Genomic DNA, 27912 nt, shown 5'->3' with positions numbered 1-27912 from the left:
TTCAGCCTTGAAAGGATTACATTTATAAAATCAACTCTGCTTTTCTGAGATTTCCCCTCTCTTTTCAATAAATTGCATTTGGGTACAAACTTCACTCAGGATTTCAGTGAGGTCTAATCTTAGGTGCACTGTCCCTACGACATTTATACTCCCTCTACCAAAAATGTCCCAACACCGTAGGGACTCTGTAGCTTTGTCTAGAACTGAGCTCTGCTTAGTTGCATCCTTGGTGACAGACACATTCACCTTTGTGACAAAATACTCGGCCTATAAATCATGCGCATGTCACAGTGAGTCTGGCACCCAGACCATGGATGAGCTCATAATCCTTCTGGAACATAAGGCACTTTGCATATTTAGCCACCACACATGGCTGGGGAGGACCGTAATCACCATGTCACAAAATGGTGATGTAGAAAGGCTAAACGGCTTTTCCGAGGGCCAAGAGGAGCTGGATTTCAGAACTTAGAAAAGAAACCCTCCAGGGTTGCTTTCCTCTGCTTGCTCTGATGAAACAGGACAACTAATAGCTGAATTACAGTTTGGTTTATCCTCCTCTCAATTTAAAGAACTGAATTGGAGCCCGATCCTATTTTAGAAAAGTGTTTTTTAATAGAAATAAAAGTGAGCCTTTCTCCGGCTAATTGGAATCATTTCTAGAATAGCAAACAAATCTGTGGGGTGAGACAAAGTTAAAGAAACAGATTGGCTAGGGACAGCCACAACCCGATTCTGTTCCCCAGGTCATGAAAATTCCCCCCTCCACTGACTAACACCTAAAAGATGTTACTGTGTACCTGCCAGACCAAACTGGCAAAAGGGCATATTTCACTTTTTGGCCTATTCTCTGTAACTCAAGCCCTTATAATGTTAGCAAACGGAAATTTGATTGGGGCTCTCTTGACAGTTGAGAAGATTTCTTCTGAGGCAGTATGGATGGGGGATGATGGAGAAAAACATCAGCAATAGGGTTCTTTGGCCTTGGAGAATAAAACAGAACAGTGATTCAAAAATGCCCAACCCGTGTCTGTGAAGATGACTGGATCCTCTCAGTCTTGTGTTATTTAGAGACTTCACCACAGATAGAATAGAATCTCCCAACCAGGTGGCTTTCCTGACGTACTTAAGAATGGAAACGGGTGTCTCCAATACTGTGTTTCCAATGTGTGTGAGCCATCTCCATTTATTTAGCATTATTAAGGAGTTACACTTTTATCAAACAGAAAACATATGCAAACACCTGTCAGTTCTTACGCTTTCATACTTACATGAGAAGGCATGAAATCAATCATATTGCAGAGGAAAATTTGATAAGCACTTTCTGGAAATTTGCATAATGTTTTCTGATTAAAGGATGAATGCTGCCCCACCGGGTTTAATGACAAATTCACAAGAAGAAAAACCAAGTGGAAATCGCAACGTGGAAAAGGCAGTTTCAGCTCAGGCACAGACCTTGACTTTTGTAGGAAAAGGTTTTTGTTTGTTTTGTTTTGTTTTTTTAACAGATGTGGGCCGGTGAGGTATTATTATTACACTTATTAGTAGTAGTTATAAAATTGAAGACAACTTCACTTGGCTAAGGCTTTCTGAGAGTGTTGTCACCTGACGGAGTTGCCTGCTTAGAATCAGCAAGCGACGGGAGTTCTCAAGCACGGACAGAACCAGGAAAGGCTGCTCCATAGTTGACTTTTTTATTTGGGTCCTTCCACTTTCCAGGCCTCCCAATCAACTGAAGAGTCTTGGAGGTAGAGACAGGGGCAATAAAGTAGGACCACCGCACCAAGGAACAGAGAAACAGAGGAATTCAGAAAGATTCCAGCTAATTCATCCCAAGGCTAGAGGTTAACATAATAACCAAAAAAAATAAAATTGGGGAAGGGGTGATAAATTAAAAGGAAGAGAAAAAAGAAAGACTTTTTTTTTTTTTTTTGGAGGGAATTAAAATTATGGCATCATGATAATGACTAACTTAATTAAAAAGAAAAACATATATTCAAAGAATGAGGGAAGTCTACCAAGCTGTAGAAACAAAACACTGTCTCTAATGGAATTTAACAATAATATGACAAGATTCAAATGTAATTAAGAAAATGATAAAAAGGAAAGCAGAATAAACGGAATGAAAGTACTCATTATAACTTTTATTATCTATACAAATGAATGTTTTTCTTAAGTAACAAGTAGAAATGGAGAACTGAAGTATGGGGAGAAGCATATTCTACTAATTTTTCTTGTGAAATTGCAAAGACTGGGAGAAAGTGAGACTTCAACAAACCCAAACCGTACCTATAGCCCTCTCCACCTCCCGCACCATCTGCTTCACCACCTTCCTCCCCAACTACCTAAGATGTGCCTCCGGGCACTCTCTCCCCTCAGCATTACCTGCCGGAGGTTGCGTGTCACTTTGACATCATGCCAGGCGTTGTCGTTGAATTTTCCATTCACTGGCTCCACGATGGCCTCAAAGGCTCCGGACCCCAGGTTAATGACCAAGGAGACCGCGCCATCCTTCAGAGCCAGGTTGACATAGTCAGCTGACTTGCCCGTGTGCAGGATGAGCCCATTCCGCTGCCAGGTCTTAAAGGAGAGGGTGATTTCATCACTGCTGCTCTGGATTGGGTTCTGAGACAGGTCGTAGCACAGGTACTCTGAGCCTCGGAAAGTAGCCACATTCTCCTCTCGCGCTGCAGGGGGAAAAAAAGAAAAGAAAAAGAGGTAAGCACTCAATCCTTGCTGGCATGAGTCAGATCTCTGCAAATACCAAAGAGAACATGTCCCCAGGGCACTGCCCTTGCCAGTGAGCTGACACTAGCATGACACTCCCTCCGACTCTTCCGCAAGGCTGATATCTAAGTGCTAGGGAAACTAGCAGAGAAGCAAACTGCAGAGAAACTACACATCCGTACAAGGGTAGAAGACCAACATGATGGTGCGGGAGAGCGAGCCACCTTTCACATTTTCTCAGAAAAAAACCTGAAGGGAAATGTCATGCAAAAATGGTCAAGTGAGGTGTACATTGCTTTTGCTTCAGTGATGGCTTTTAAATGCTTATAGAGGAGCTGGTTTAGAATGGATAATTAACTGTTCTGACAAAGGGTTCTTTAGCTCTGGGTAACATTTATTGACCAAAAAACTAAAAATCAATTACCCTGAAAGATTTGGCTCTGATTTCTATCCATCAATACCCTGCTAACTTTGGTTTCCATGGTAGAGTCCTGAGCCCGGTAGAACATGACTGGGTTATTAAACAGGAGCGTGTATCTGAGAAGGTGATCAAGCAGATGAGGACAAGGGAACAGAATGAAATTTGGTAATATTCTCTGCTAAGAGCACAATACCCCCTTAGACTCAAAGGGGCCTCTGCTCTGGGGCAGGGGTGGGGGAGAGATGGTCTCCTGTTTCACATGATCCTGGTCAGACCATTTCTCCCCATGGGTCTAGGAGCCTACAAAGCCAAGATGGCATTCCACTGGAGCCCAACTCTCTTACGAGACCATATCCAGGCACTGGGATCCTGTACTTTCCTACCCAAAGAGCACCAAGTCTGTTTCCAGGGCTTGTGCAGGCCTCTTCCTTGGATCCATTTTCTGAAGACAAATTGTGCTGTTCATGTGCATTCCTTCAGCTGAAGAATGGTCTGTGGCCCAGCCGTGGGGGACTGTTTGCAGGAGTTTGGGCAGAGCCTGGCCATGTGGGCTGCAGCACCCACGTGCATTTCTATCAGACCCATTGTGATACAGGATGGAACCAAAGGTGTGATGAGGAGGGGGATAGGCCAGCTGAAGACCAGAGGGGCTGGTTCTCTGTGTGCTAGCTTTTCCCAATGCAGAACTCTGAGGAATCCAAAAATTCTAAATGTAAACCTGGCTTACCAGGTAGTTTCAAAGGTATATTTGTCAAGGTAAGAGGATAAACTATATTTTATTTAATCATTTGTTGCTTTGATGTATAATTTTGACGCACTGCATGTGGACTTCCATTTGTCCTTCTGCCAGGCAGCATGACTTAGAGTGGCCTTCTTCACATCAGGGTTGGCCAAAAGCTGTCAAAAGCACCTCACTAATGGAAATAAGTGGGCACCAATACAAGGTTAGATATTCAGTTTCCCCCTAAGGGGTGGGGGCTACAAGATAAGGTTGAGTGAATTCTATTTTTCCTTCTAAAATTACACTTCAACCTTACTAGCCAAAGCCAATTTCACCTCAACTCCAGTTCTTATCAACCATCACAGGCCTTGGTAAGTCACTAAAGTAAAATGAAATAAGTGTTTTCTCATCATGAGGCAAGAGCTGTAAAGGAATCACTCTTATAATGTGGGGAGATGTCTACCCACTACGTACTATTAAATTAATCATAACATTATGTCATCATTCAAACATGAAAGTCAACTTCCTACTCCAGAGAGTTAAAGAGATTAAGCTGGTCCTGTATGTTCTAGAGAGCCTCAATGATGTGTCTACCTGTGTATTTCTGTTTGCAGATATAACTGGTAAGCAAAAGGGATCTGTCCACGTATAAGTGACCACAGTGTCTCATACACATATACTATCAGCAGCAAGTACTGCTCAGCATATAACCCATGCCTGATGCATTTTACCAACAATCGCAAAAAAAAAAAAAAAAAATCAAGTAGAAATTTGACACTATCTGTATGTTTGAAACAGATTCAACCAATTCCCCTGGTACCCTGTCTATTGTCATGATCTCTCCTCTCATTTCTGAAGAAATGGCTTCGTTAAAATGCAACTGGACAAGCCCTTGTCCAGTAGCCCTGGAGGTGACCCTGATCTAAGAGGAGAAGGTGTTAAATCAAATAAAGTTATCACCACTAAGCTCTTTTCCTATGTGCGCAGAGCCCACTGCTCTGCCTGCCCTTGGCACCACACGTGCTATATTAATGGGTGTCTTCTTTAAACATTTAAGTTACTGAACTGAGATAAATGAGGAAAGAGAGGAGGCCTCGAAAGAGAAGCTTAATCATCAACTACCCTTTAAAGGCGAACGGCTTGACACAGAACAGCAAGGCACCAGGATATTATTTAATGTACTATGTGGTACTTAATATTTTTCATATAATTAGACCAAAGAGTCTGTCAAAATAATAAATTTTAGTGCTAGAAGGGGTTTTAGAGACCGATTTAATGCCCTTGTTTTATTAAAGAAGACATTGGCTACGAAGGCTGAATTATCCAAGACGACACAGTTAGTGTTCTTCCGGATTTCTAGTGCCTCTGGACTCTTCTCTATACGTCAGCTGCCTTTCCTTTTGGTCATCACTCTGGACATAACACATATTCCTACTTTACTTTAATTCCAGGGACCATGCATTGACTTCCAAACCATCCCAAACCTTGGATAAACGGAGTCAGAAACATATTCCCTCCACCATATGTAAATCACTTTCGCACATTATAAGAAATGTTTCCCTTCCGGGTGTGTTTAAAACAAAAGAATTTGTTTTATGTGGAAGGCCATAGAAGAAAAATGACATCATGGTAGAGAAGAGAATATCACAATACGTAAACAAGAAATAAAAAGCCAATGTGAGAAAAAGTATGTAAATCACATGCACATTTATGCTAATCCCCATGTAAATTAACCAAAGGTAATGGGACAGCCTTCTTTTGCAAACACCTAAAGAAAACAGTTCATACCCCTCCCAATCTCTGCATTCAATGAAGACTTTTCCCATTTTCCTTCTTCCCTGGGCTGGAGGAGGCCGCGAAGAGCAGCGTGAGCACCCCAGATTCTGGCTATCTCCTCAACTCGTCACCGGACAACAGACCACTGAAAGCTACTCTCTAAGTCATATTTTAGATAAGCACAATTATATTATTTTAAATTCGTGGGACCCTTTCCTCCTGATCGGTAGGGGGAGGAGAGGCATTGGCAGTGCATGACCCAATCTTTAAAAGAGCAAATAAGGGGCTTGGAGGGAGAAAGAGTGAGGACCTTGAAGAAATTGCTCTGTAGTATACTCTCATCGCTGACGTTTTTCTCCTAAAATCCCGATCTGTCTTAATTTCCTTCCAGTAGCTAAGGCTCAAGTACTTTCTTATCACCTTGAAAACCATACTAAGCTGACAGTCAAGTGTAACTACAATGTGCAAACTCAAATACTGACAAAGCTGCACTTCCAAGCCCATTCAATTCTCCACGAAGACAATGTAATACAGCCCCAAACCTGTTTCCTATACTCAGTGTTTACACTGGGAAGGAGGTTGAAGAGACAATGCAGTCACCTTGGTAGAGGCAGTGAATGCAGGGGATTATGTAACACAGTACACAACAGATTAGCATGAAGCCCCAGCCTGGCAAGAGGGTAGGCACTGACAGGGCTAATGGACTCTTTAGATCCATATAAATTACATCACTCCAAAATTTACAATCAATTGCATATGTGTTAAAATAAAAATATTATTTTCACTGCATGAAAAGCAGAACTCAACTCGGTATGATAACAAATCATTTACCCGTTATTTGTAAGTGTCCAATTGATTAAAAACTGGATACAATCTCAATATGTATAGCTCAAATTTTTAAATCAGATGTATAAGATATGTAAAGTTCTGATCTTTCAAATGACTTGCTAATCCCAGTGCTGATATATACATAGTATTAACAAGCATTTACTCAATTCCAGTTTCCATTCTCTCCTCCAAAAAACACCCAACTAGTTATGTATACAATAACTCTATTTCTCTGAGAAATTCCAGAGTGGATTAAAATATTCAGTATATTTTTTTACTATGCGATCTAAAAAGTGGGGAGAAATGCATATCACTGTTTAACTGGACCTGAGGTTCCTGACAACTTAGTGTTATAGGCTTTGAGATCAAGAAATCTAAACTTGACTTTGAAGGTTATGAGGAGCCATTGCATAAATTTACTGAGAGGACAAAGGGTCCAATTTGTATTTTTAAAAGATTGCACTGAGAGTAAACTGGAAAGAAGAGAAAACTAAAGTCAGAGAGCCCAGTTAAAACATGATAACCCATGTGAACTACTTTTCCAGGGGGTGCCTGGGACTGGTTTGACCTGGTTGGTGATATAGTTCCTGAGTGAGGATTGCATTTGGCTGAGCAAGAATAGAAGCAAAAGTTTCCTAGAAGAGATAACTGAAGGAACCAAGAGGCAGAAATGCTGGCAAACCAGAGACCCTGGAGGAAGCCAAAGACTAGATACTGAAGACCCCAAAGCAGCCAAGAAAAACCAGGGGCCACAGGCAAAACTGGAGGGACAAGGACAGAGCATTAGACATGAAAGGGCTCAAATGACGACATGTTAGAATGGGAAAAGAAGGATCCTAGCTCCATTTGCAAACAGATGTTCTCAGTTTCTAAAATATCATATACATCCAAAGGCTTTCTTAGTCGTTATTTGTATTCTCTCAACACTCTGTGAGGTCACTTTGCTATGATTACACCAGCATAAGGGAGTGGAGACAAGCAGAGTTTAGACAAGCGTATCCAAGGCACTAGGAAGCACTTAGCCCAGTTCCAAAAGCTTAGTCCCCTGATTCTCATTCCTTGATTCTTAGTCCCCTGATGTGGTATTTTTTGCTACTGCATCATACCACCACCTTGGCAGGAGCTGAAATTCTCAGAGGGTAGGTGCCCAGGACCCTATATCCAGTATCCTGCAGCTGCACTGAGTTCAATGTATGAAAAGGAGAAACCAGGGACAATGACATGTGCCAGGTCACTCAGCAGCAGGAGCCCAAGCAGGGAACATGGATGGTGGCTGGCCCTACTCCGAAATTCTCTAGGAGCAGGTTGGAAAATATCAAGCTGAGAAGACCACACTCTTCACCTCCACCAGACAGCCTTAGAAATGGAACTTTGAGGCACCACTAGGAAGAGCCTATTAAAATGTTACGGTCTCTGGAGTGGCTGTAACCACTGGCCCTGAGCAGAACACCTGCTGTGCTCCAGAAAGGGCGTGGAAGCCAGCTTCCTGAGGAAGTGCCCCAGAGACAAGGGCAAAACTGCCCTCTTCTTTGAATCCTTTTTCCTTCCATTGGCTATCATGCAGCAACATGGTACTTTAGTCTGCACTGATGCAAAGATAACCCTGGCTGGCCATCCTGGCCTGACCCACCCTGGAGCTAATGAGGCACAAAACACATGGGCTACCGCTGCCCTCCCTGCCAGACAGAGGTGGCCTACGGTCCTGGGGCTGGTCTGCTGATGCCTTTCCTCTGGTCCACAAAACTCAGGAGGGATAGTGTGGTCCCTCCTCCACGAGTGCAGTTGCAATGAGAGGTTTCAGGGTCTCCAGTTGTGACCTGACATATCACCCAATTTTTCTGGCCACTGCTTCCCAGGCAAAGAATCCCTGGTGATGATGAAAGAAGTATGAGCCCAAGGCAGGAGTTACACAACGCAGAAATAAACTTTTAGATAAACCCACAATTCCACAACTGTTTGGCCCATTGCTTGGGGCAAGGGGGCTGCATATGCACTAAACTCTTGAGTTAAAACAGCAATTTGGGTAGTTTGCTAGCAAAGGAACAAGTAAAAGCAAAAATGTGAGTTTGTGCTTGCACAATTTTGTTTCCTTTCCATGCTAAGAACCTGCTAAGAATCCAACATCTGGAACAAGAACACCCATCTCTAAGGGCCTCTTATGAGCTGTGGGCAGACACCCAAATTAGCTGTTGAGCTGTGAGATGAGATGATTACATTTGCAAAAATGAGGGAAAAGCAGAAATCCTTTTACTAGAGTGAATTATATTACATATCACCTAGTAACATTTCCTGCTAGAATTAGAAGAGGAACACACTGATTGAGGAAGAAAGATAAAAGATTGCACAAGTGACTACACTTGGTTCTTCCTGTACCATCTCCCTTACGATGTATTTTAGAGCCAAACAAAGCATTTGGATAGACCAAACTACAGAGCTATTCCCAAGGACAAACAATGAATCCTTTACCTGCCACATCCCATCATACAGGTATTTTAAAAGCGGAATGTATCAGCAGACAGCAAATTGTGTCACTATGAGCAATCCTGCACGACAGAAGCAAACACATAGGAAATCCGACCTCCTGAGGCCATTTCTAACCCTCATCCTCAAAGACTTTCTGTAGGAACGATGCAGCCGAGAAATAAATGGACTTTTCTATGCTGCCTAGGTCACTCACTAGCCTGCAGATACTTCTTGAAAGTGATGAGAAGGAAAATAGTAAATCAAGTTGTCACTTGGAAAATAAACAGTCAGTATCCCGGTGAGAGAAGCTGCTTCAGTCCACAAAAGAATGGCCTAGAAAATCACGCTTCACTGAAGTCACTAGAAAGCTAATGGCATTGCTCTCAATTGCATTACAATAAAAGTTAAATTTTCTGTTCATTCATTTAAGGAATATGTATGTGCAGGTGTCTACTAGGTACTAGGTGACGTGCCCAGTGCTGAATGCACTTAAGCTGCACAGCAACCCTGTGAATAGGAATAATTTTAACCTATACTTTACCAAAGAAGAGAAACTATAAAGCTAAAACAAAACATGAATGCCTACTAAGTGCCAGACCCTGACAGGGACTCTCATTAAATAAGGCACCATCCTGTAACTCAGAGTATAGTGGGACTATGAATTTGATGACATAGAATGTAATGATAAAAGCTTTGAATTGAACAGACGTGTGTTTGACAGCCAGCTCTGGAACTTACCTAACTCTATGGAACATTAGCTTATTACTTACCTTCTGTAAACCTCAGTTTCCTAAACTACAAAATGGGAATAAACATAGTACATGTTTCATAGAGTCGCTGCGAGACATGAATTAGATCAAGTTCATGGTCCAGTTTCCAGCCATGGACACGTTAGCTGTTGCTGTTATTGTTGCTGTTGAGAATGCACACATACATAAGTAATTACAATGTAGTGTAGTGAATGTTTAATAGGTGATGTAGGTACACAGAAGGAAAAGTAACAGACCCTGGGTGTTAGGGAAGACTCCCTACAGGAGGTCAAACTTCAGCTGTGTCTTGAAGTATAAGTAAGAGTTCACCAGACAAAGGGAGGGATGAAATTTCAATTAGAAGAAACTGCATATTCACCAGTGTGGTCAACAGAAAAGCACAGGGTGTTCAGGGCATGGTGAGACGTTTAACATGGCTAGAGTAGCGGGCATGTGTGCAGGCTCAGGATGCAGGCTCAGGCCTCGCTTGCCATATTCTTGAGGCACTGGGGATGAAGAACCAGCAGAGGAAAGCGTCAGCTTGTGGGTGGCACAATTATATGTGTGTGGTTCAGTAGATAGACACATGGCTAGAGAATTGAAAAGGTACCCAGAAGACATTTCCAAGGTAGAATGGATATTGCTAAGAAACCATGGCCAGAGGCAATTATGACGCATACGCCTGCCTGCCCACTTATAATAATTTGTGTAATATGCTGTACATTTTGTTTTCTTTTAACCACCAGATCCTTATGAGTCAAACTATAATTATGCTTCTTTCACTGCTGGTTTCACATTTTAATTGTGGATCAGTCAATCAAACAAGCATTGAACACAAACAGCGCACTCTATCTTGAGAGGAAACTCCATTTCCCTGTCCCCATGACTCCACAGGAACATTTCCTCCCCACTTTGTAGAGGGAATAGTTTTGCGGTAACACTTCCACCTTCTCCTTTTGCCTCATTTACTTCCTCCAATAAAAGGACAAGCAGTTCATCTGCTTGGTGATCTAGTAAGGACCTGACAACATAGGTCTTAGGACCGACACAAGGATCTGACACCACAGGACTTTTCTTCACTAGGTACTTACGACTCCCGTGCGACCTGCCTTTCTTTCTCCTTCAGATCTGCCCTTCCTACAAGGATTGTGAGTTCTGTTCTCGGCTCCCCCATGCAGTAAAACCTGTTAGAGTAGACTATGCCTATGTAGAAGAAGACCTGTGGTTTTCTAGCTGTTCTGCCTGTGGCTGAGGGGCTGAATTGATTTCAGGAGGAAAATTACAAGGAAGTCCAATGTGATGGCAGATCAAAGCCACATTCTCTAAACCAGCTCCACCAGCAACACAACTGATGTTTGGACCCTTGACCTGGCCACCAGTTTCATTCCAGTGTCTGTTCCTCAAATGATTCCAAATGTTATGGTTGTCACCTCAGACAACCAGTCTTTGGATTGCTTTCACTCTGATTGGGAAGATGACAGACACATCTGGAACTACTTTAGGTCAATGATAAATAAATGTATAATAATGTGAAAGCCATCTCTGTGCCACCATGTTTACAAAGACTTGTTTCTTGAAGTTATACGGAGGATATGGGTGATTAGAATAGTGAAGAATTTAACCAGAGTCACTTTCTTGGAGATAAGCTTCAGACTGTGTTTGGAAGTTTTTGAATTAAAAAAAAAATGCAGAAATTACTCACATCAACAAACTTACATATCCTTTCACCTTTGTCCCCGTTCAAAAAGAATAATCTACATTTTTTTTTCATACTGCTTCTTGGATCAAGTTACACAATAATGAAGGCAACTGTACTGGAGTAGCAAATGCCTCCTTGTGAGACTATATTCTATGGAAGCGATGAGGACAAAAAAATAACTTAGGTACAGAGAGCTGGAGAGCAGAGGATAGACCGTAATTTTGATACAAACAAAATTAATAATATTGAAAATATCCACAGCTATTCAAGAGCAGGAAGTAGGTCATCTGAAATGATATATTTTTTTAATAGTGACACATACACTGACCCTAATTGCTACCTAAATTAGATCCTCACTGTAGCCACACACACTGTTCCGAAAGAAATGTAAAAGTCATGAAAGGGTCATCGGTGACCCTTTTGGGAAAACTCATACAGATATTTAGATTTTTAGAAGCAATAAATATGGATTGTCAAACCCAAATGGACTTTAAAATATTTATTTCTGTAAAATCTTTCTTTTGTCCAAGACAAACACAAGTAAGAATCATTCATAAGATATCATCACTATAACATCAGAAAAACCCTAGGAAATATGATCTAATCTACCTCCTGCCTCAGTAAATCTATATCTAAATTATCTTGTTGTTGAAACTATCCACCTTTAAGCATCCAGACAGAACAAGACAATTTGGTATTATGCGAAACTTCCTATGGAAACTTCAGGCGCTCAAATGATTACTGGTCCTAAAAGAGGAAAGGAAACCTAAAGACTGTCACGTGATCAACAGGGAAGTATAGGTGTTAAGGACTTTTACCTAATATTTCTCTCATTCAGCCCAAAATATATAAAGAATAATGAATATAAACTGTGGGTGGCAAAGAAACTTTACCTCCACTAATTTACACACACACACACACACACACACACACACACATACTGATTACTAATCACTATATATTATAGCTCTATTCGTATGTAACAAGAATAAAAAAAAATACATAGAGGAAATTTACCCAACAATTTCCAGTAGCATTTACTTCTGGGAAGGGAGAGAAGCATTGGAACCAGGGAGGGATTGAAATAAGACTAAGTCTTTATAAATGGATATAAAGCAAAAATGGCAAAACGTTAGAAGTTGTTCAGTCTGGGAGATAGCTAAACCATTGTTTATAATACCCTCTATTACAGGGTCTATTCTTTTTTTATATTTGAAATAGTTCATACGTTTTTTCAAAAAAAGTGATCTCTGTAGATCATTCTGATAAGACATCTAATCGCCCAATAAATAGTGAGTGATTCTTAGGTTAATTTATATGTAGATGTCAACTCCTCAACCACGTGCTTTGAGCAGCAATTTTTCATACCTTTCCAAAACCTCCCACATACCCCAGAATGTTTTCAATAAAAACTTGTGTCATTGAATTGAAAGGCTCGCAGGGAGCGCCTCCTGCTGCTCACTCACTGCCTTCCCCACTCCTGGAGACCCACTGCTCAGGGTCTGGGCATCACAGAGGGCAGCCTGGCTTCCGAAGGGCAAGAGGAAGAAATGTGGATGGAAGCCGAGGGACAGAGAAGACACCTTCATTTGTCACCATGTAATTGCTCCATGGCAAACCCTGAGAGTCCAACATGGCTGGAATGGGGGGGGGGGGGGTGTCACAGTACATCTGTACAAACCTCCCAACCCTTTTCTTCCACAGCAGGATAAAATCAACCTAGTTCTTAAAGAAAATCCCCACTGAGAAACCTGAATCTGTGCCCATTGCTTTGGCCTCCCCTGCAGCAGGCAGCCTGGTTCCTCCTTTGTTAGCGCGGTGGGCGCTAGCCTGCAAGTCTAGACAGAATGGCTTGTTAAAAGGCCCTGGAAGTCAATGCCTGGACAAGATCAATAAGGCTTTTTATGACATAATGAAAACTTTCTCTTTTGTTAAATGTGGCTAATCTACCATTTCTGCAGTACTCTCAAAGCTTCCAGTGTTGAGAACTAGAGCCTACATGATTACACCCCTGTTCAGAGACACAAACTGGGGACCGTTGTCAATGCAGGGTACAAATCTAGGAAGCCTGGGCTGTCTTCTTTTATGGCTAGGTGTGTATTTCTTTTATACATGTGGCAGTGAGGATATGGGGGCTGGTAGGGATAAAAATTAAAACTGCCCCATCCCAGCACCCTCAAGAAGGGACTGGTAATACCCTGCATCTAAAGTAATTAATGAAAGAATCAGAACCTAGGGGTGGGTGAGGATGGAGTATGTAAAAAGCTGGGGGATGTGGAGAGGAAGAGTTCTCTAAAATAGAGACAGACTTAAAAATCAGTGATCTGATTTACGAAGCCTAAATAAAAGAGAAAAATCTTTAGTGATTGCAAATTCGATTATAGTACTAATGGTGCACATAAAACTAGAATAAAGTGCTTATTTCATTTTAAGCATTTCTTCATCTCAGACTATTAGCAGAGTTTTTTCCAGAGTTAGATTTTGTTTTTGCCATACTATAACAGGAAATTAACATTTATTGAGCCTGTATTATGCTCCAGGCTTTCGATACAGAGGGTCTGAATATAACAAGCACTATATACATAGTGTTTGACAAGAATTAACCAAGACCTCTTTGGGTGATTGAAATTACAAGAGATCGAAAGCACTTACCACTAGAATCAATGTACTAGCAATAGAGACAACATATCTGTGTGTTCATGTGTCATCTGAAAGGAGAGCTTTTTTTATCGGAATACTTGGTAGGTTTCTTATTGAACTCTCAAAAGAGCTTTGTGAAGTAAACTTTTACTAGCCCTACTTTACAGATGATAAAACTGAGCTTTAGAAGGGGTGACATCCTTGTACAATACCACAGCTGAAAAGCAGCAGATCCACATACAAACCAAGGTTAACCTTCAAATACTACATGCTTTCCTGTTCGATGGTGCTGCCTCCTATTGAGGGTTGAGTCTCTTTTACAAAGACCTCTACCAAGAATATTCCTGTGGGAGATGAGCTATCCATTTCTTTAAAAAAAAAAAGGAAACACATAGTTGCATAGTATGTCACATTTTCCAAACCACTTTCATGTACATTATTCAATTTTATAAAGCACCCTTCTGCGACTTTTACAGGAACCTCTACTATCTGCCCAACAAGACTTGATTGTCAGCAAACTTTTAGATGTATCAATCATATACTTTGGGGTATGAATATAGATAATAAAAACGATAAAAAAAATTCTGGGAATTTTGTACTTTTGCAACTCAGGAAATACATAAATGCTTTAAAATATTTCATTATGAGAGCATAAGTAAGGAAACCCACTTTTGATGCATTAACTCTAAAACGGCAACCCTCTTTCTCAGTCAGAATGATTCACAAGCCACTTATAGATGCTGAATCATCCAGGCAATTTCACTGAATTTGCTCAGTGAATTCACGCCAGGGCCAAACAGCTGGACTCTGGGTTATGACACCAGAAGTTACAGTCAGAAATATGCTCAGGGCTTGCAGAAGGGAAAAGTTAGTTGACTTATTATTAAAAAGAGCCCATAAAACTGGGATTATAAGACTCCCTGAAATAGAAACTCAAATTGGTTCAGTTTTGCAGCTTGTATAGCCATTTATGATGGATATCTATAGTTCCTATAATGTCAATAAAACAAACACTAAGTGAAATTTATCAGCGACTGTTCTAATCCACAAGTTATGATAAAATAATGAATGACGTAGATATCCCCACGACGGTATGAATATGTTACACAGTAAATCCTAGACCTAGAGAAATTGTCATATGTGTACTGATCACCAGTCGGTCGAGGTTTCTGACCACACTTGGTAGGGGAATGAATCAGAGAAAAGAAAAGTTAGGGTAGATCAAAACACTGTCCAAGATTTAAGAAAACAAGGAGAACTGCTGGCTCATTCCTGCCAGATGTGGTGAAATCCATCCATGCAGTTATCAGCAAAGATACATCTCCATACGGCAGCTACCAAAGTCTAAAAGGAAGTTAACGGAATCTCATTCTTGGATCTAGAGGCCCAGAAACTTAGTCTTATCTCTTTCCAGGAGTGACTATGTCATAAGACTGACAACACCAACTCAAATGAACCTCTGATTGAGGTAGACATCAGAATGACATTATCATAATTTGCAATAAAAAAATCCATAGACTTGGTTGGATATAACCATTGATTCCAAAACAGTGGTCTCAAGGTAAGGTTTGCACTAATCCATGTTTCAATTAGGAAAATAAGGACACTATAGTACACCTTTTAATAAAAGCTAAGTTTATGCAATATTCATTCATACAACAAATACTTATGTAGGACCACCTCTAAGCCAGACACTGCACTAGGTACTGGAAACATAGAAATCTCATTCTACTCCTTTCTATTCTTTTGGTTTTGGAATTTCCTATCTTTCGAAAAATGATGATGGCAGACGAAATTTGATAATGTTCTTATTTGGCAAAATAAAAGTAGTCAAACCTATTTCTCTCCTTCCCTTTATTGTAAAAATTGTACTTGTCAACAAAAGCCGAGTTTGAAGACCCAGTGAACCAGAGAATCTTTCTCTGTGTGTTGTCAGTCAGGTGGTGGCCAAAACATGGCACTCTCCTGAAAAGGCATTTATCAAGTGCTTCAAGTAGGATAACCAACAATTCCAAATTGCCTGTGACTGAGCAGTTTCCCAGGATGTTGGACTTCCGGTGCTAAAATGGAGACAATTCCTGGAAAATCAGAAAGGTCAGTCACTGTAACTGCGTCACATGTCAGAAGGTAAAAAAATTAGGCAGATCAAATAAAAACTCTCAATTACCTAGAATCATTGGCAAAGAAAGCAACCTGAATTAAGTGTATACTTTTGTTAGCTGTGAATTTCTAACCATTTCAAACTTGACTTTCTGGTTTTTGAAAAACAAATAATCATTTTAAGCATATAAGTAATGTATTCATTGCTATGGTATATTACTTTTTATGAAGTTTAAAGTCATCCTAAGAATAACCTGACTCCCTTTGAGGATTCAGAAAGCTCTTTGAGGCTCTGTGGTACCTCAGATCCATCTAGCTCATCATCAATTATCTCTGCACACCACCACAAGCAAACAGTTTTTGCTTTCCAATTGTTTGAATTTGCAATCAGAAGTGTCTTAGGTATTATAAGTAACTTAATTAGATTGTATGGAATGATTTATGCCAACAGTAGTGTTCCCTCAGGAATTACTAGGATAACTTCAGGAATAGGCAGGAAGTTTACAAAAGCTTCAGAATCGCCTCTGGTGCACTCAGATTTGGCAGAGAAAGGCCTGTCTTCTGTCCCTAAGTGCTGATCATTCTTTCTTCCCCACCCTAATACCGCCCTGCCCATTCCTCAACCAGCTAAGACCACCCAGCTGCCGAGGCCTTTTGAGCACCACCAATGACACTGGGCCGCTTTACAATAGAGCAATAGTGCCCCAATGCCCTCAACTGAAGTGGAAAAGTGAGAAGACAAGACGTCATAAAAGAAAGGAGAAAGAAAGGAGCTAGTAAACACTGTCCCTCTGGTGTGTCCAGTACAGTGAGAGGCCCTTTTCAATGGTGTGTTTTCAACCTGACAATGACTTAGGGAGGAGGCATGATTATCACTGTTTTACATACCAGGAAATTCTCCCAGTCCCTGAGATGAGGGTGAGGGTGACAGTGATGGAGATAGTGATGGTGATGGTGATGGTGCCAGCTACCTTTTTTTTTGAAGTTTACTGTTTGTCAGGGTCTTAGCTCTGGTTTAGTATTATGCAGATAATATTTAATATAATCTTTACAACAACCTATTTAGGTAGTTTTCAAAGGGGGAAGCTGAGAGTCAAGGGTTCAGGCCTATCCGATTTGAATAACCATAATTGACAATGAGGGAATTTAGAACGCAGCTAGGCTTGGGTCTAACTTCAATCTCATTGTTTGCTACTGCAGTGCAGTGACATTTTGTATGAAAGGCACCACCCTGAGATCAGGGGCTAAGCGACCCACTGTGTGATCTTCTGGGGGTTCTGTGGTTGCTAGTCTGGACAGCAGCCCCTTCCATGACTCTTTCAAGTTGGCTACGCTCTAATTATTATCCTTTTAGTTCCCTTTTCCATGGCAAGACAGCGGAATTACCAACACAACGTCATTACATACCATCATGGCTGATATTATCTACCAAATCTCCTCATTGTAGCCAACTATAACATTACTGGGCTCGGCACTACTGAGAGCCAAATACACACAGTTGACTGACTGCGTGTTATTTGAAGCCTTGAAGTTACTCATTCAATCATTTATTTATCTATTCAGTGAACATATATTGAGAGCACTCGTTATGTAGTAGGTTGATAGTGAAAACAAGAGTTCGACCAGATTTTAGCATGTCACCTTTCTAGCATAGTCTGAGGTAGAGAGCGTGCTTAGACCAAGTCATTAAGAAGGGTTTTGAAAACACATAAAGCATTATGCAACTCGATGGTATTACTATCCATATAATTTTTTATCTTTGTTTGTTCTCCCACTTCAAAAGATGTCCACCATTTCTTTAAAAGCTCTACTGTATTTCATCATGAATTTCCTGACAGACAGGCTATATGGATGAGTTTCAAGACCTCTGACTTTGGGTTTACCTCAAGGCACTTACAGAAAGAGGACTTAACTGGTTTTCATATCCACGTACAAGGAGAGATATGTTCCTCACTTCTATTTTACAGGTAGAGTTGGTAAGCTATTAGCAGTGGAAGGTACTTTTAAAATCACATTTTCTACTTCTTTTTACAAGCGTGGCATAGTTCAGTTTGTCCAAAGAAATTAGCAATAGAGCCAAGACCAGATGCCAGGCTTTCTGATTTTTATACAAGTGAGTTAGGTGCAAAGTAACTATGGGATAGACACATGAACTCCATAACTGAAGAGATGACTTCAGAAGTTTGAGCTCCAGGAGGCTGGATGCCTACTTCCCACTCGAGTCCTTCCTCCAAGACTTCCTGCATGTGTGTCACATCCAGAGGTGCATGTACATCTATGTCCTAGAGCCACCAGAGCTGGCACTGGGCAGCGTCGGCCCTTGGACAAGTGTCCCGGGTACATAGTGAGCTGCTCAGTGCTCACACGCTAAGCCACTTATGTGATGTGGGTGCCTTTTCTAGTCTTGGAGCTTGTTTTTTCTTCCCCCTGCAGCAATGGAGACTGACTTCAGGGAGACATTGCTGCCTAATGACTCCAATACAATCTCTCGAAGGCCTTATCAGCGGTGGACAGCCTTCTTCTGACAGCTGACCTTTCCCACTGTGCTCAAGTCCAGGGGAAAACAAAAGCACCAAAACAATTAAAAGCAGTAAAAGAGGAGGGAAGAGGAAATAGGAACTCTAGGCTAATGCAGAGCAGCCACACAGAAATTTTTAAAAAGAAAAAGGTTGGAAAACAAAAGACAAACCAAGATAGTGAAGAGGGCCCAGCACAAGAAGATTGGATTCTCCCAGTCCTCTTTATTTCTCTTCCTGATGGCTGCAGAAGGCATGAAAAGGCTGTTAATAAATCTGAGAACCATGCTGTGGGAGAAAATAAAGAGGATAAGAAAAGAAGAAGCTATGGCATACAATCGCTTGTGAGAGATAAAATGCCTCTCCACTCTCCGTGAGGCCTGACAAGCATTCCAAGTGATGGGGACGCTCTCGACCTCAGGTGCTCTCTGAAAGAGCAGTTCCTTGTCTCAATAACACAGGTGAGCCAGTGACCTGGCAATGGCCCCATACCTACTCTTCAAGGCCCCCTATAGGCAGGGACAGACCTCTGAAGACCCCATAAACACATTCTTTTATGTCATTATTGCTTGGCAAACTGCATCATCCCTTTCCCATTGCATCTGAAATACATGGATAAATTTCAAACAAGTCACCTGACAATTTGAGAGTTATCAGATGTTGGTGGACAGAAAGAAGTTATCACACTTTCAGAGACAGCCAAAGGCCTTTTTTAAGTAAACAGCCACTCATTTTAAAATCTCCTCCTCTTTACTAGAATGAGGGAAGGGCTCATACCAAGGCTACTGAAGACTTCTAGAGAATAGAACCATTGAGTCCTCATGAAACCTGAGTGCTGTCGCCCAGGAGGAAGGAAAAATATTGAGTTAACATCCAGAATATATAAAGAAAGACAGTGCTGAAAAATTACGCAAGCTTTGGAGTTACCCAGAATCCCATCTTTTTTAGACATCATCTGACTTTTCAACAAATCCCTTAACCTCTGTAAGTCGCAGTTTACTCATCTGTGAATTAGAAAAACATAATAATAATTTATAAGTTACAGGCTTGTTGTGGAGACTAAATGATTTAATATATGGAAAGCCTATAGCACAGTGCTGGGGTCATTAGTAAGTAATAAATAAATGATAGCAATTACTATTAGCAGCCTATGAAATCTTAAAACAAAATACACCGTGCTGGTTACTTTAAAGGAGCTGAATGTAAAAGCACAAGAATGTATAAGACCAAGTCCCTGCCTTGCAAAGTTTACAAAATGAAAACATGGAAAGGCTGAGAAATACAATATCCAGAACCTCCCTGCCACAAACCTTGCCATCCCCAGGGGCTTGCTGAGGAGAAGCACTTGCTCACCTCAATTGCTTCCCCTACTCTATGCCCAAATCACCCTGCACTCGCAGGGATGCCCTCTCTGTGCCACTGTATGATGCTACTGCAAGAAGCAGTGTTGGTGATCAGCTGTAAGAAGAGCGTGTAAGTCAATGGACGACAGGGCAGGTTTCCTCGGATTCCTTTCCAAAGCTCCTGATTATGTGCAGGACCCAAAAGAAGAGAGAAAAATCCACTGAGGGGTTCCCAGGCCCCAAATACATGTCCCCTGGCCATAGCAAAAGGGTTCTGCAGGCTCACGAGACAAATTGGCTGAACTTTACACACTAAAGTGCTTCGGCTCCAAACCATCTCAGAACAAAACGTCTGCAGAATGTGATATGAGATCTACCAAGGAATACTTCCACCATCGCCCATTTTAAAACATGTTTACTGTTCTAAGTCATACATGGGTTTTATTTTAGGTGAGAAAGGAAGGCAGTGGATACTATCTGAAACATTGTTCAAGATAGGGATCTATAGGCTGGCCCGAATTTCCAGGTAATCACTCATACAGCAGGACCATAGGGCACTGACCCACCTCCATCTCATTCCACCCCTTAACTTTAAATTATGGAGCTAACGTCTTTTATGGCCAACCGGAAAAGTCTCATCACAGAGAAGCAATGTTTTAGAACTAATAGGTTGTAACTATACACCCTCCACTTAAATCTGCAAGAGTCCACCACCTTTGATGTACCAGCCCCACGGACACAAGTGTCCAAAGGTCCAAATTCATTTCAGAGACATCAGTCTATCTCGCTTGAAAGTAGCAGCTTTTAAAAGCTATACCAAATAATAGATGCAAATGAGCAAATACATCAACCAAAATAGAGGGCACTGAAGTGAAAGCTAATTATCCAAGCAAGTACAATAGTGCTTACATACAATTTAACAGAATAAAATCTCACTAATTTCTCCTAATTGAAAGAAAGATTGGTATGATTGAATTAAAAAAATTAACGAATGCTTTTCGAGAGAAATGCTGATTTATTATCTCCAAGGATATAAGGAAGGCTTGCAAGCAATTTAAAAATAGGTATTCTTTTGTAATTAGTTTATTTGTTATTTGAATACAAATAATTGTCCTGAAATAGTGGGGAATGGTACTAATTTTCTGACTTGACCCCCACTGAACAGAGTAACCATCTTCTCTTTTTGTTTTAGAAACCTTACCCCTAACCTATACTGGGCAAAGGTAAATTTTAGCTTAACATGACTAAATTAGGAAACTATGTAATTAGCGAAGTCAACACAGAGATTTTATTGAAGACAGGAAAATGCTAAGTGTCTTATTTCTTCATGCTTCTCATCTGGAAAACAGAAAGACATTTCTCCATTGCTTCACATAACTGGGGGACCATTCAAAAGCAAATAGGACTCCAAAAAATTCCTCCTCAGGCTCTAAATGTCACTAATTCTCTGCCTTCCCAGTGCTGGGCCTAGACTGAACATGACTCAGATTCAGTCTTCACCTGAGGCCATGTTCTTCCTTCCCCCAACAGCTTATAACTTAAAGGAGTTAAACATTCCTTAAAAATACTGGCAGGTCCTTCTGAAGCGGAGAGAAACATTGGAACCTCCAGAATCATAATCCCTCCCAAACTGAAGGAGACTCTGGTTTGACATCTCTGGGGGAGTTAAGAAAATTTCTTACCCTGACTCTAACGGTTAACCTCTGTGAACTTGAGAAGTTATTTAAACTCTCTCAGCCTCAGTTTCCTCACCTAAAAATTGGGTGTAATATAATAGTAGGTCTCACCTGGCATTGCAGTGAGGTGTATGAAATAATATGTGTGAAGCATTTCAAGCAGATCCTGGCATATCGTAAGCACTTGACAAATCATCATCTTCATCATCATATTACATGACTGTCAGGGTCATTTCCAGCACCGTAAACTAAGACATTCCTTTCATCTTTCTCCAAATTCTGATTCCCAAACACCAACAAACACCATCCACTCTGGGAGAGGGCATGCCTGCTGCATCAGCGATTCTCCTTCTGCCACCTCTGCTGCTCTGAGATGCAGTAGCATCCACCAGAAGCCCTGTGGACCTCTGACAAAGAAGTGTTCATTTCCTAGCTGCTCTATATTGCTGTGTTTACCGTGAATAAAGACACGAGAGGGAGGAGGAATATATCAGAAGCAGTTCAAGCAGGTTATTTTTCTAGCTGCCTAACACATTATCTGCATGCAGCTAAAGACTGTGCTATCCAAACAGTATGTAAAGAGCCAGGGCAACACCTCAGTAAACATTCTGTCTGCATTCGTCTAAACTGAGGAAAAGTGTCTCAAAGCTGGAATTGTTTCAAAGGCACGTGATGTTTTTCTCCTTTCTCCAGGCCCTACCATCAGTATACCAACTTGCTAGTTGATGCCCAAGGCAAGAAAGATAAGAAACCTCAGGACTGAAAGACACCTCCTAGCCCTTACAAGGCAAGTATGGTAGCTTAGTCAGCCATACTCAATACCACAGACTGGCTGGCTGAAACAACCGATATTTGTCTCTAAAAGTTCTGGAGGCAGGGAATCCCAAGATCAAGGTGCCAACAGATTATTTGGTGTCTGGCAAGGGCCCTCTTCCTGGCTTACAAATGGCAGCCTTCTTGCTGTGTCCTCACATGATGCAGGAGGGAGGAGACTGCCAGCACGCATGCTCTGGTCTCTCTTCCTCTTCATATTAAGGTGCTAATCCTCCATGGAGGCCCCATCCTCATGACTCTGTCTAAATCTAATTTCTCCCAAAGGCCCCACCTCAAATACCATCACATCGGGGATGAAGGCTTCAGTGGAGAAAGACACAAACATTCAGTTCATAGCAGCGAGCATAAATGGACAATTCAAAATATAACTTTAGAAGCAGGCTCGTTTATGTGAAAAGGTGACAGTGACAAGGTGGCAGGAATCCTCAACCTTTCCCTGACATTCAATGGCTTTTGATCTCACTAACATCTTGGGACTCTCCGCAGAGGCACAGGAGGAGTTCTGCAGAAAATGCAAGCGGCAGGTGGAGACTTCCGGCTTCTGGAGGTGGCACTGCACTCCTCAAGGAGAGGATCTTAGTTGCAGCAGTCATGTGTTTGAAGGGCAATTGTGTAAGGCTCCAAGCTTGACTGGTCGAACACAGCCGTTGCATCAGGGAGTCATATAAAGTCACAGGAATACTCAGAGGGCGGAGAGAGAAGCAAAATTCCGGAAGTTCTAATATTGCTATTTTCCCCATTTAATCCCTACTGAAGTCCTCTTCTACTTGGAGAAAGTAATTGCTTTTTCTTCTTTGGCACCAAAGCACTAAAAAATGTTACTACTGATACCTACAACTCACAGGGTAACCTTAAATAAAAGCAGTTTATATATATATAATCAATTCAATATAATAATAAAGTTATATTACAATTTAACTAGATTATAATATATAATTTAATTACATTACAATATTAAAGATTGCCCTGATCCTCAGTTTTCTTACTCATATAAAGAAGACATCATGACTTCCCGGATTGTTTGAGGACAAGTGAGATAACGGAACAGTATACAGCACATGGGGAAAGCTCACTAAGGTTAGTTCTTCTGGGAGAACATTCTCTCCCAACTGTGTTCTCAGCCCTGAGGTTCCAGAGTCAGCATGCACAGAGCGCGCGGTTTTCCAGAGGGACTGTGACTGCAGTGCGTCTGATTCCAAAGCTCGTGAGCTCACGTCCTTCTGCGGACTTCCCAGCATATTCAGGCCTAAGTGCTGAGCTCCCTGTTTTATCAATACCTATGTAGGTGTGCCGGGAAAATACATGTTACGTAGCAAAATTCTCCCCACTGAAGACCCACACGAAAGAGCTTCCTCAAACACCATAGCACGCCTCAGCCCCAGACTTTGCTTCTCCTTTGTTTGGCTCCTGAGATGTTTTGTTTTTGCCAAACTGAATCAAAGCAAAAGTATATGGACCACTGTGGCATGGAGGCCTGGGCAGCTTATGTGCACTGAATGCACCAAGCTTCAGGATCCTTGTCTGCTAATTCACGTGTAGATCAAGTCCTGCACCAGCACCGGAACCAGGTACTATTAACACTGACACAAGGGCCATGTAACTGGGTACTAATAGCAAAACAGTGGAATGAGAAGAATGGAAATAGGAGAGAGCTAGCTAGATGATAGAGACACAGATGCAATATTATATACATTTACAATTTGTACATACACTTTATGTTTCAAAAAACATGTATGGGGGTGCAAAAAAATGTATACACATGATTTCTATTCATCTTGTGTCATCGATATATATTCAGTATTACAATTTTAATACAGTTTTTTTCTTTCTTAAAATGTGTACATATTTTTTTTTGGTTCTGTCTCTCCATATATATATATACACACACACATATAGATATATAGATATATATACATGTGTATATATCTATAGCTATATGTGTATATATATATGTTTTTGTTTGTTTGTTTTGTTTTTGTTTTTGTTTTTGTTTCCTAACACAGACTCTTAGAACTGGGAGGATAGGGATCTCTGGTCTGTATCGCATACTGTAGGCCTAGCAGAGAGAGGCCCAGGAAGGTGAGAAATCTGCTCAGAATCACAAAGCGGACTGAGAGCGAGAACCCAGATCTCCTCCCCACCGTGCTCCCTATCACATTGACACAGGATGGATGAACAAGCAGAGAATAAAAGAAGAAATCTGAAACAGATCAAGAAGCATCTTGTCTCTTTATAAGGAAATTCAGCCTGGGGTTTGCAGCTATGCTGTGTGGGACATAAGGATTCTAAAGGCCCTTTCCGTAGGACAAAGCCTCTTGCCCAGCCAACCCCAGACATAGAAAGCCCAATTCTAAGCCCCAGCCCTAAAAATTGGAGACACTACAATTTTATGGTGAAGTTCACACAGGAGACAGAGGTCTCAGGGCATCTCTGGCCCAATGGCAGCCCTGAAGTGATGCAGGGCGGTGATATGTATTCTCTACTGCGCCTACTAGCTCCTCTCTTTTGGTAGCCACTCAGTGGGAACCGGCTGTCAGCAATTTCCTTCCTCCAACAGCTGGGAGATGGTTTTCTGCAGTTAGCTGCCATTTGTTTCAATTATGCATATTAATCATGGCCTTCATCCTGGTGGTATTCTTCAGGAAAAAGGATATCAGGGGCTTTGTCTTTTAACCACGCTGCTTCCTCACTCAGAACAGACTTTGGCAGTGGCAAGAGAAAGGGGAAATGATAGGTCAGAGGAAATTTGGGTTCAAGTGCAGCAGTGGGTGGGTGGGGGGATGTCTAGCCCACTGAAAGCAGGGACGATGGTAGTGCAACTTGGGGACAGTGACATCGCACCATATGGTCTCACCATAAACACACAGAGAGCCCAGCAGCGGAATTTATAATAGTGTATAAATGTCATTCATTCTTTCATTACACAGAAATTCATTTATTCAGACATGTATTAAGCTCCTATTATGCACCAAGCCACATCCTCTTCCAGAAACACTCAGTTGTGTTTAAAGCAAAAAGAAAACCAAAGGGAATTGGGAATTATTTCAGAGGCAAAGTGACAATGTCTCACATCACCCTTGCCCATCAGTGTCTTCTTGGGCCTATTATACCCTCATTTTTTTATTTAACAACTATTTATAGCAGTCCAGCTCTGAGGCAGTTAGTGAGCTATGTGCTGAATATTCACTGGTAAACAAAGTTGCCATGAACTTGCCCTCATCACACTTGCAGTCTAGTGAGGGAGACAGCCCTCAAACAAAGGGGCCCACGGATGGACGTAAGTAGGAACTGTGGTGAGCTTTGTGAAGACAGTATCGGGTGGTATGAGAGAAAAGAGAAAGTGGGAGGGGCTAAATTAGACTGAAGGCTTAGGGAAGTCGTTTACGGAAGCAGAATTGAGACTGAAGCTTGCAAAGGAGCACAAGTTAGCCATTGGGAGGATGGGGGAAAGAGAGGCTGGCAAGGGCAGAAAAAAGCTGGATGAGTCTGAAGGCTATGGGGACAAGGGATCAGGAGTAAGGGGAGAGCGGCGTACGACGAGGCTGCAGAGGTGGTCAAGTGCTAGGTCATGCTGGGCTGTGCAAACCTTGTCCCAGAGTGGGGACTTGCTCCAAAAAATTAGAAACCATGAAAAAAAGGGTTTTAAGCTTAGAGGGCCATGGTATGATTTATATTTTGAAAAGAGCACTCTGGTTGTTATGTAAATAATCAATTGGAGGGGCTCAGAGTGAAGCAGCGGGACTGTTGCTAGGCTTCTATAATCCTTCAGGTGACGGATGATGGTGGCCGAGAATCGGATAGTGACAATGGTGATGGACACACCTGGGTGGATTTGAGTTTAAATTTGGAGATAAAAACCAACACCTGCTTATCGCTTTGGGTCCTTTCTTCTCCTCACTCAGAACAAAGGGTCTAGCAAGGTGCCTTGGCAACTCTGTAGGATTATGGTGGGGACCCAATGAAATACAGTGTAATGTTATACAACTGAAATACTGTTATTATTGTGGCGTTGTAACCCCTGCGATATTACCCACTTAGAGTTGGATTAAAACCTCAGTCCATAAGACAGAACCAGTTTAACCCAAGAAGGGCAGTGAAAAACGCGTCCATACATTTGTTAAGTTTTACAGGGCCAAGATCCTGATGGAAGTGAGTGCCAGGGTGTCATAAGGGCATATCCAGGCTCCACTCTGCCTGGGCCCCTCACCAGTCAGTGGGAGAACACGGGACAGTGAAGGAGGCTTCGTCATGCTTTGGAGCCACTAGCGTTCCACTGGCTGCTGTGCCCCCATCTAGTCTATTCCCACTACAGTGCCCTAAATTGCATTATAAGGGCCCACAAGAGTTCTTCCATTACCTAATTCACTAGTAGAGAGTGCCTTGGGCAAAGCTGACCCAGAAAATTGCCATCTAGCATGATCCTATATTCTTTAGAATTCCCAGAAACAAAATAATGCCTCAAAGAAATCAACAAACTTAAAGTGCAAAATATGCTTTCTGTGGGGCAATACAGTTTTGTGTGTATATATATATATATATATATATATATATATATATACATACATATATATAGTGTATACACACACACACATATATATATACATATACATATATATACATATATCCACAAATCAGAGGGGGTTTTGATTATATATATATAACCCCCTCTGATTTGTGGAGCCCCTGGAGGAATGATTAAACCTTTAAGAGCCCAAAGATGTCAAAAGTTTAATATTTTTAAGATAATATTTCTGATGTATATCGCATGTTATCCCTGTCTTAGGAAACAAAGTACGTTAGGCATAATTTGTTTCCTTGAAAGAAAAAAATGTGTTAGTACAGTATCATTCTGGTTCTGTCACTATCTTTCTAGACGTATTTCCTTGGATTAATCATCTACCATCTCATATGTAAAACAAAGCCCTTTAACTAGATCAGGGCTTTGCAAAGCCTTTGTGATGAAGAATCAATTTAGTTTTGCTTCGTTTTTAAAACTTCCAGTCTATCCAGGTCAATGCCCGGCCCTCCAGAGCAGAACGAGGAGCTCATGCCAAGTGTAAGTTACCAAGTGAGTCTGAAAACACTGAATTGGTTGATACCCTGTTCAGCGAGACCAATCCACCAACCTGGATGTCCCCAGACACTGCTCTCCAAGTGTTTAAATGGTGGCTCTCAGTTTCAATACTTATGTCCTCATGGATGAGTAACAAACAGTTCGTACACAACACTGATCTGTAGGAAGCGCTTTGAGTAGCCCAGAGCTAGCTGATGCCTGAGAGCCGTCCTACCCAGAGAGAGACGATTTTATGACCTTGATGAGCATCAGTTATTTCACTGGTGCTTTAATAAAGCTACTAAGAAATGTTGGTCCTTGAAAGTCCTTTCCTTGAATTCTCCATGATGTCAGTGTGCTTTTCTGATT

The 27912-nt window shown here is 41.5% G+C and overlaps 1 protein-coding gene across 37 annotated transcripts in view; it reads right to left on the bottom strand.

Annotated features, from left to right (window-relative positions):
• Positions 1 to 27912, bottom strand: part of NRXN3 (neurexin 3) — a 1515532-nt gene that overhangs the window by 1074916 nt on the left and 412704 nt on the right. For all 37 annotated transcript variants that reach the window (XR_012494578.2, XR_012494579.2, XM_074327130.2 and 34 more), the window contains one exon: positions 2383 to 2684. Coding sequence is in view for 35 of the 37 variants with exons in the window: in XM_074327130.2 (XP_074183231.2) it covers positions 2383 to 2684 (302 nt within the window). In the remaining 2 variants the exon portion in view is untranslated. The remainder of the gene's footprint in view (positions 1 to 2382; positions 2685 to 27912) is intronic.

This window comes from Rhinolophus sinicus, chromosome 3 (assembly GCF_057876585.1).
Source record: "Rhinolophus sinicus isolate RSI-liver-muscle chromosome 3, RSI-T2T, whole genome shotgun sequence".
Lineage (NCBI taxonomy): Eukaryota > Metazoa > Chordata > Mammalia > Chiroptera > Rhinolophidae > Rhinolophus > Rhinolophus sinicus.
Note: the sequence above shows the minus strand (reverse complement) of the source record. Positions and strands in the feature narration are given on the sequence as shown.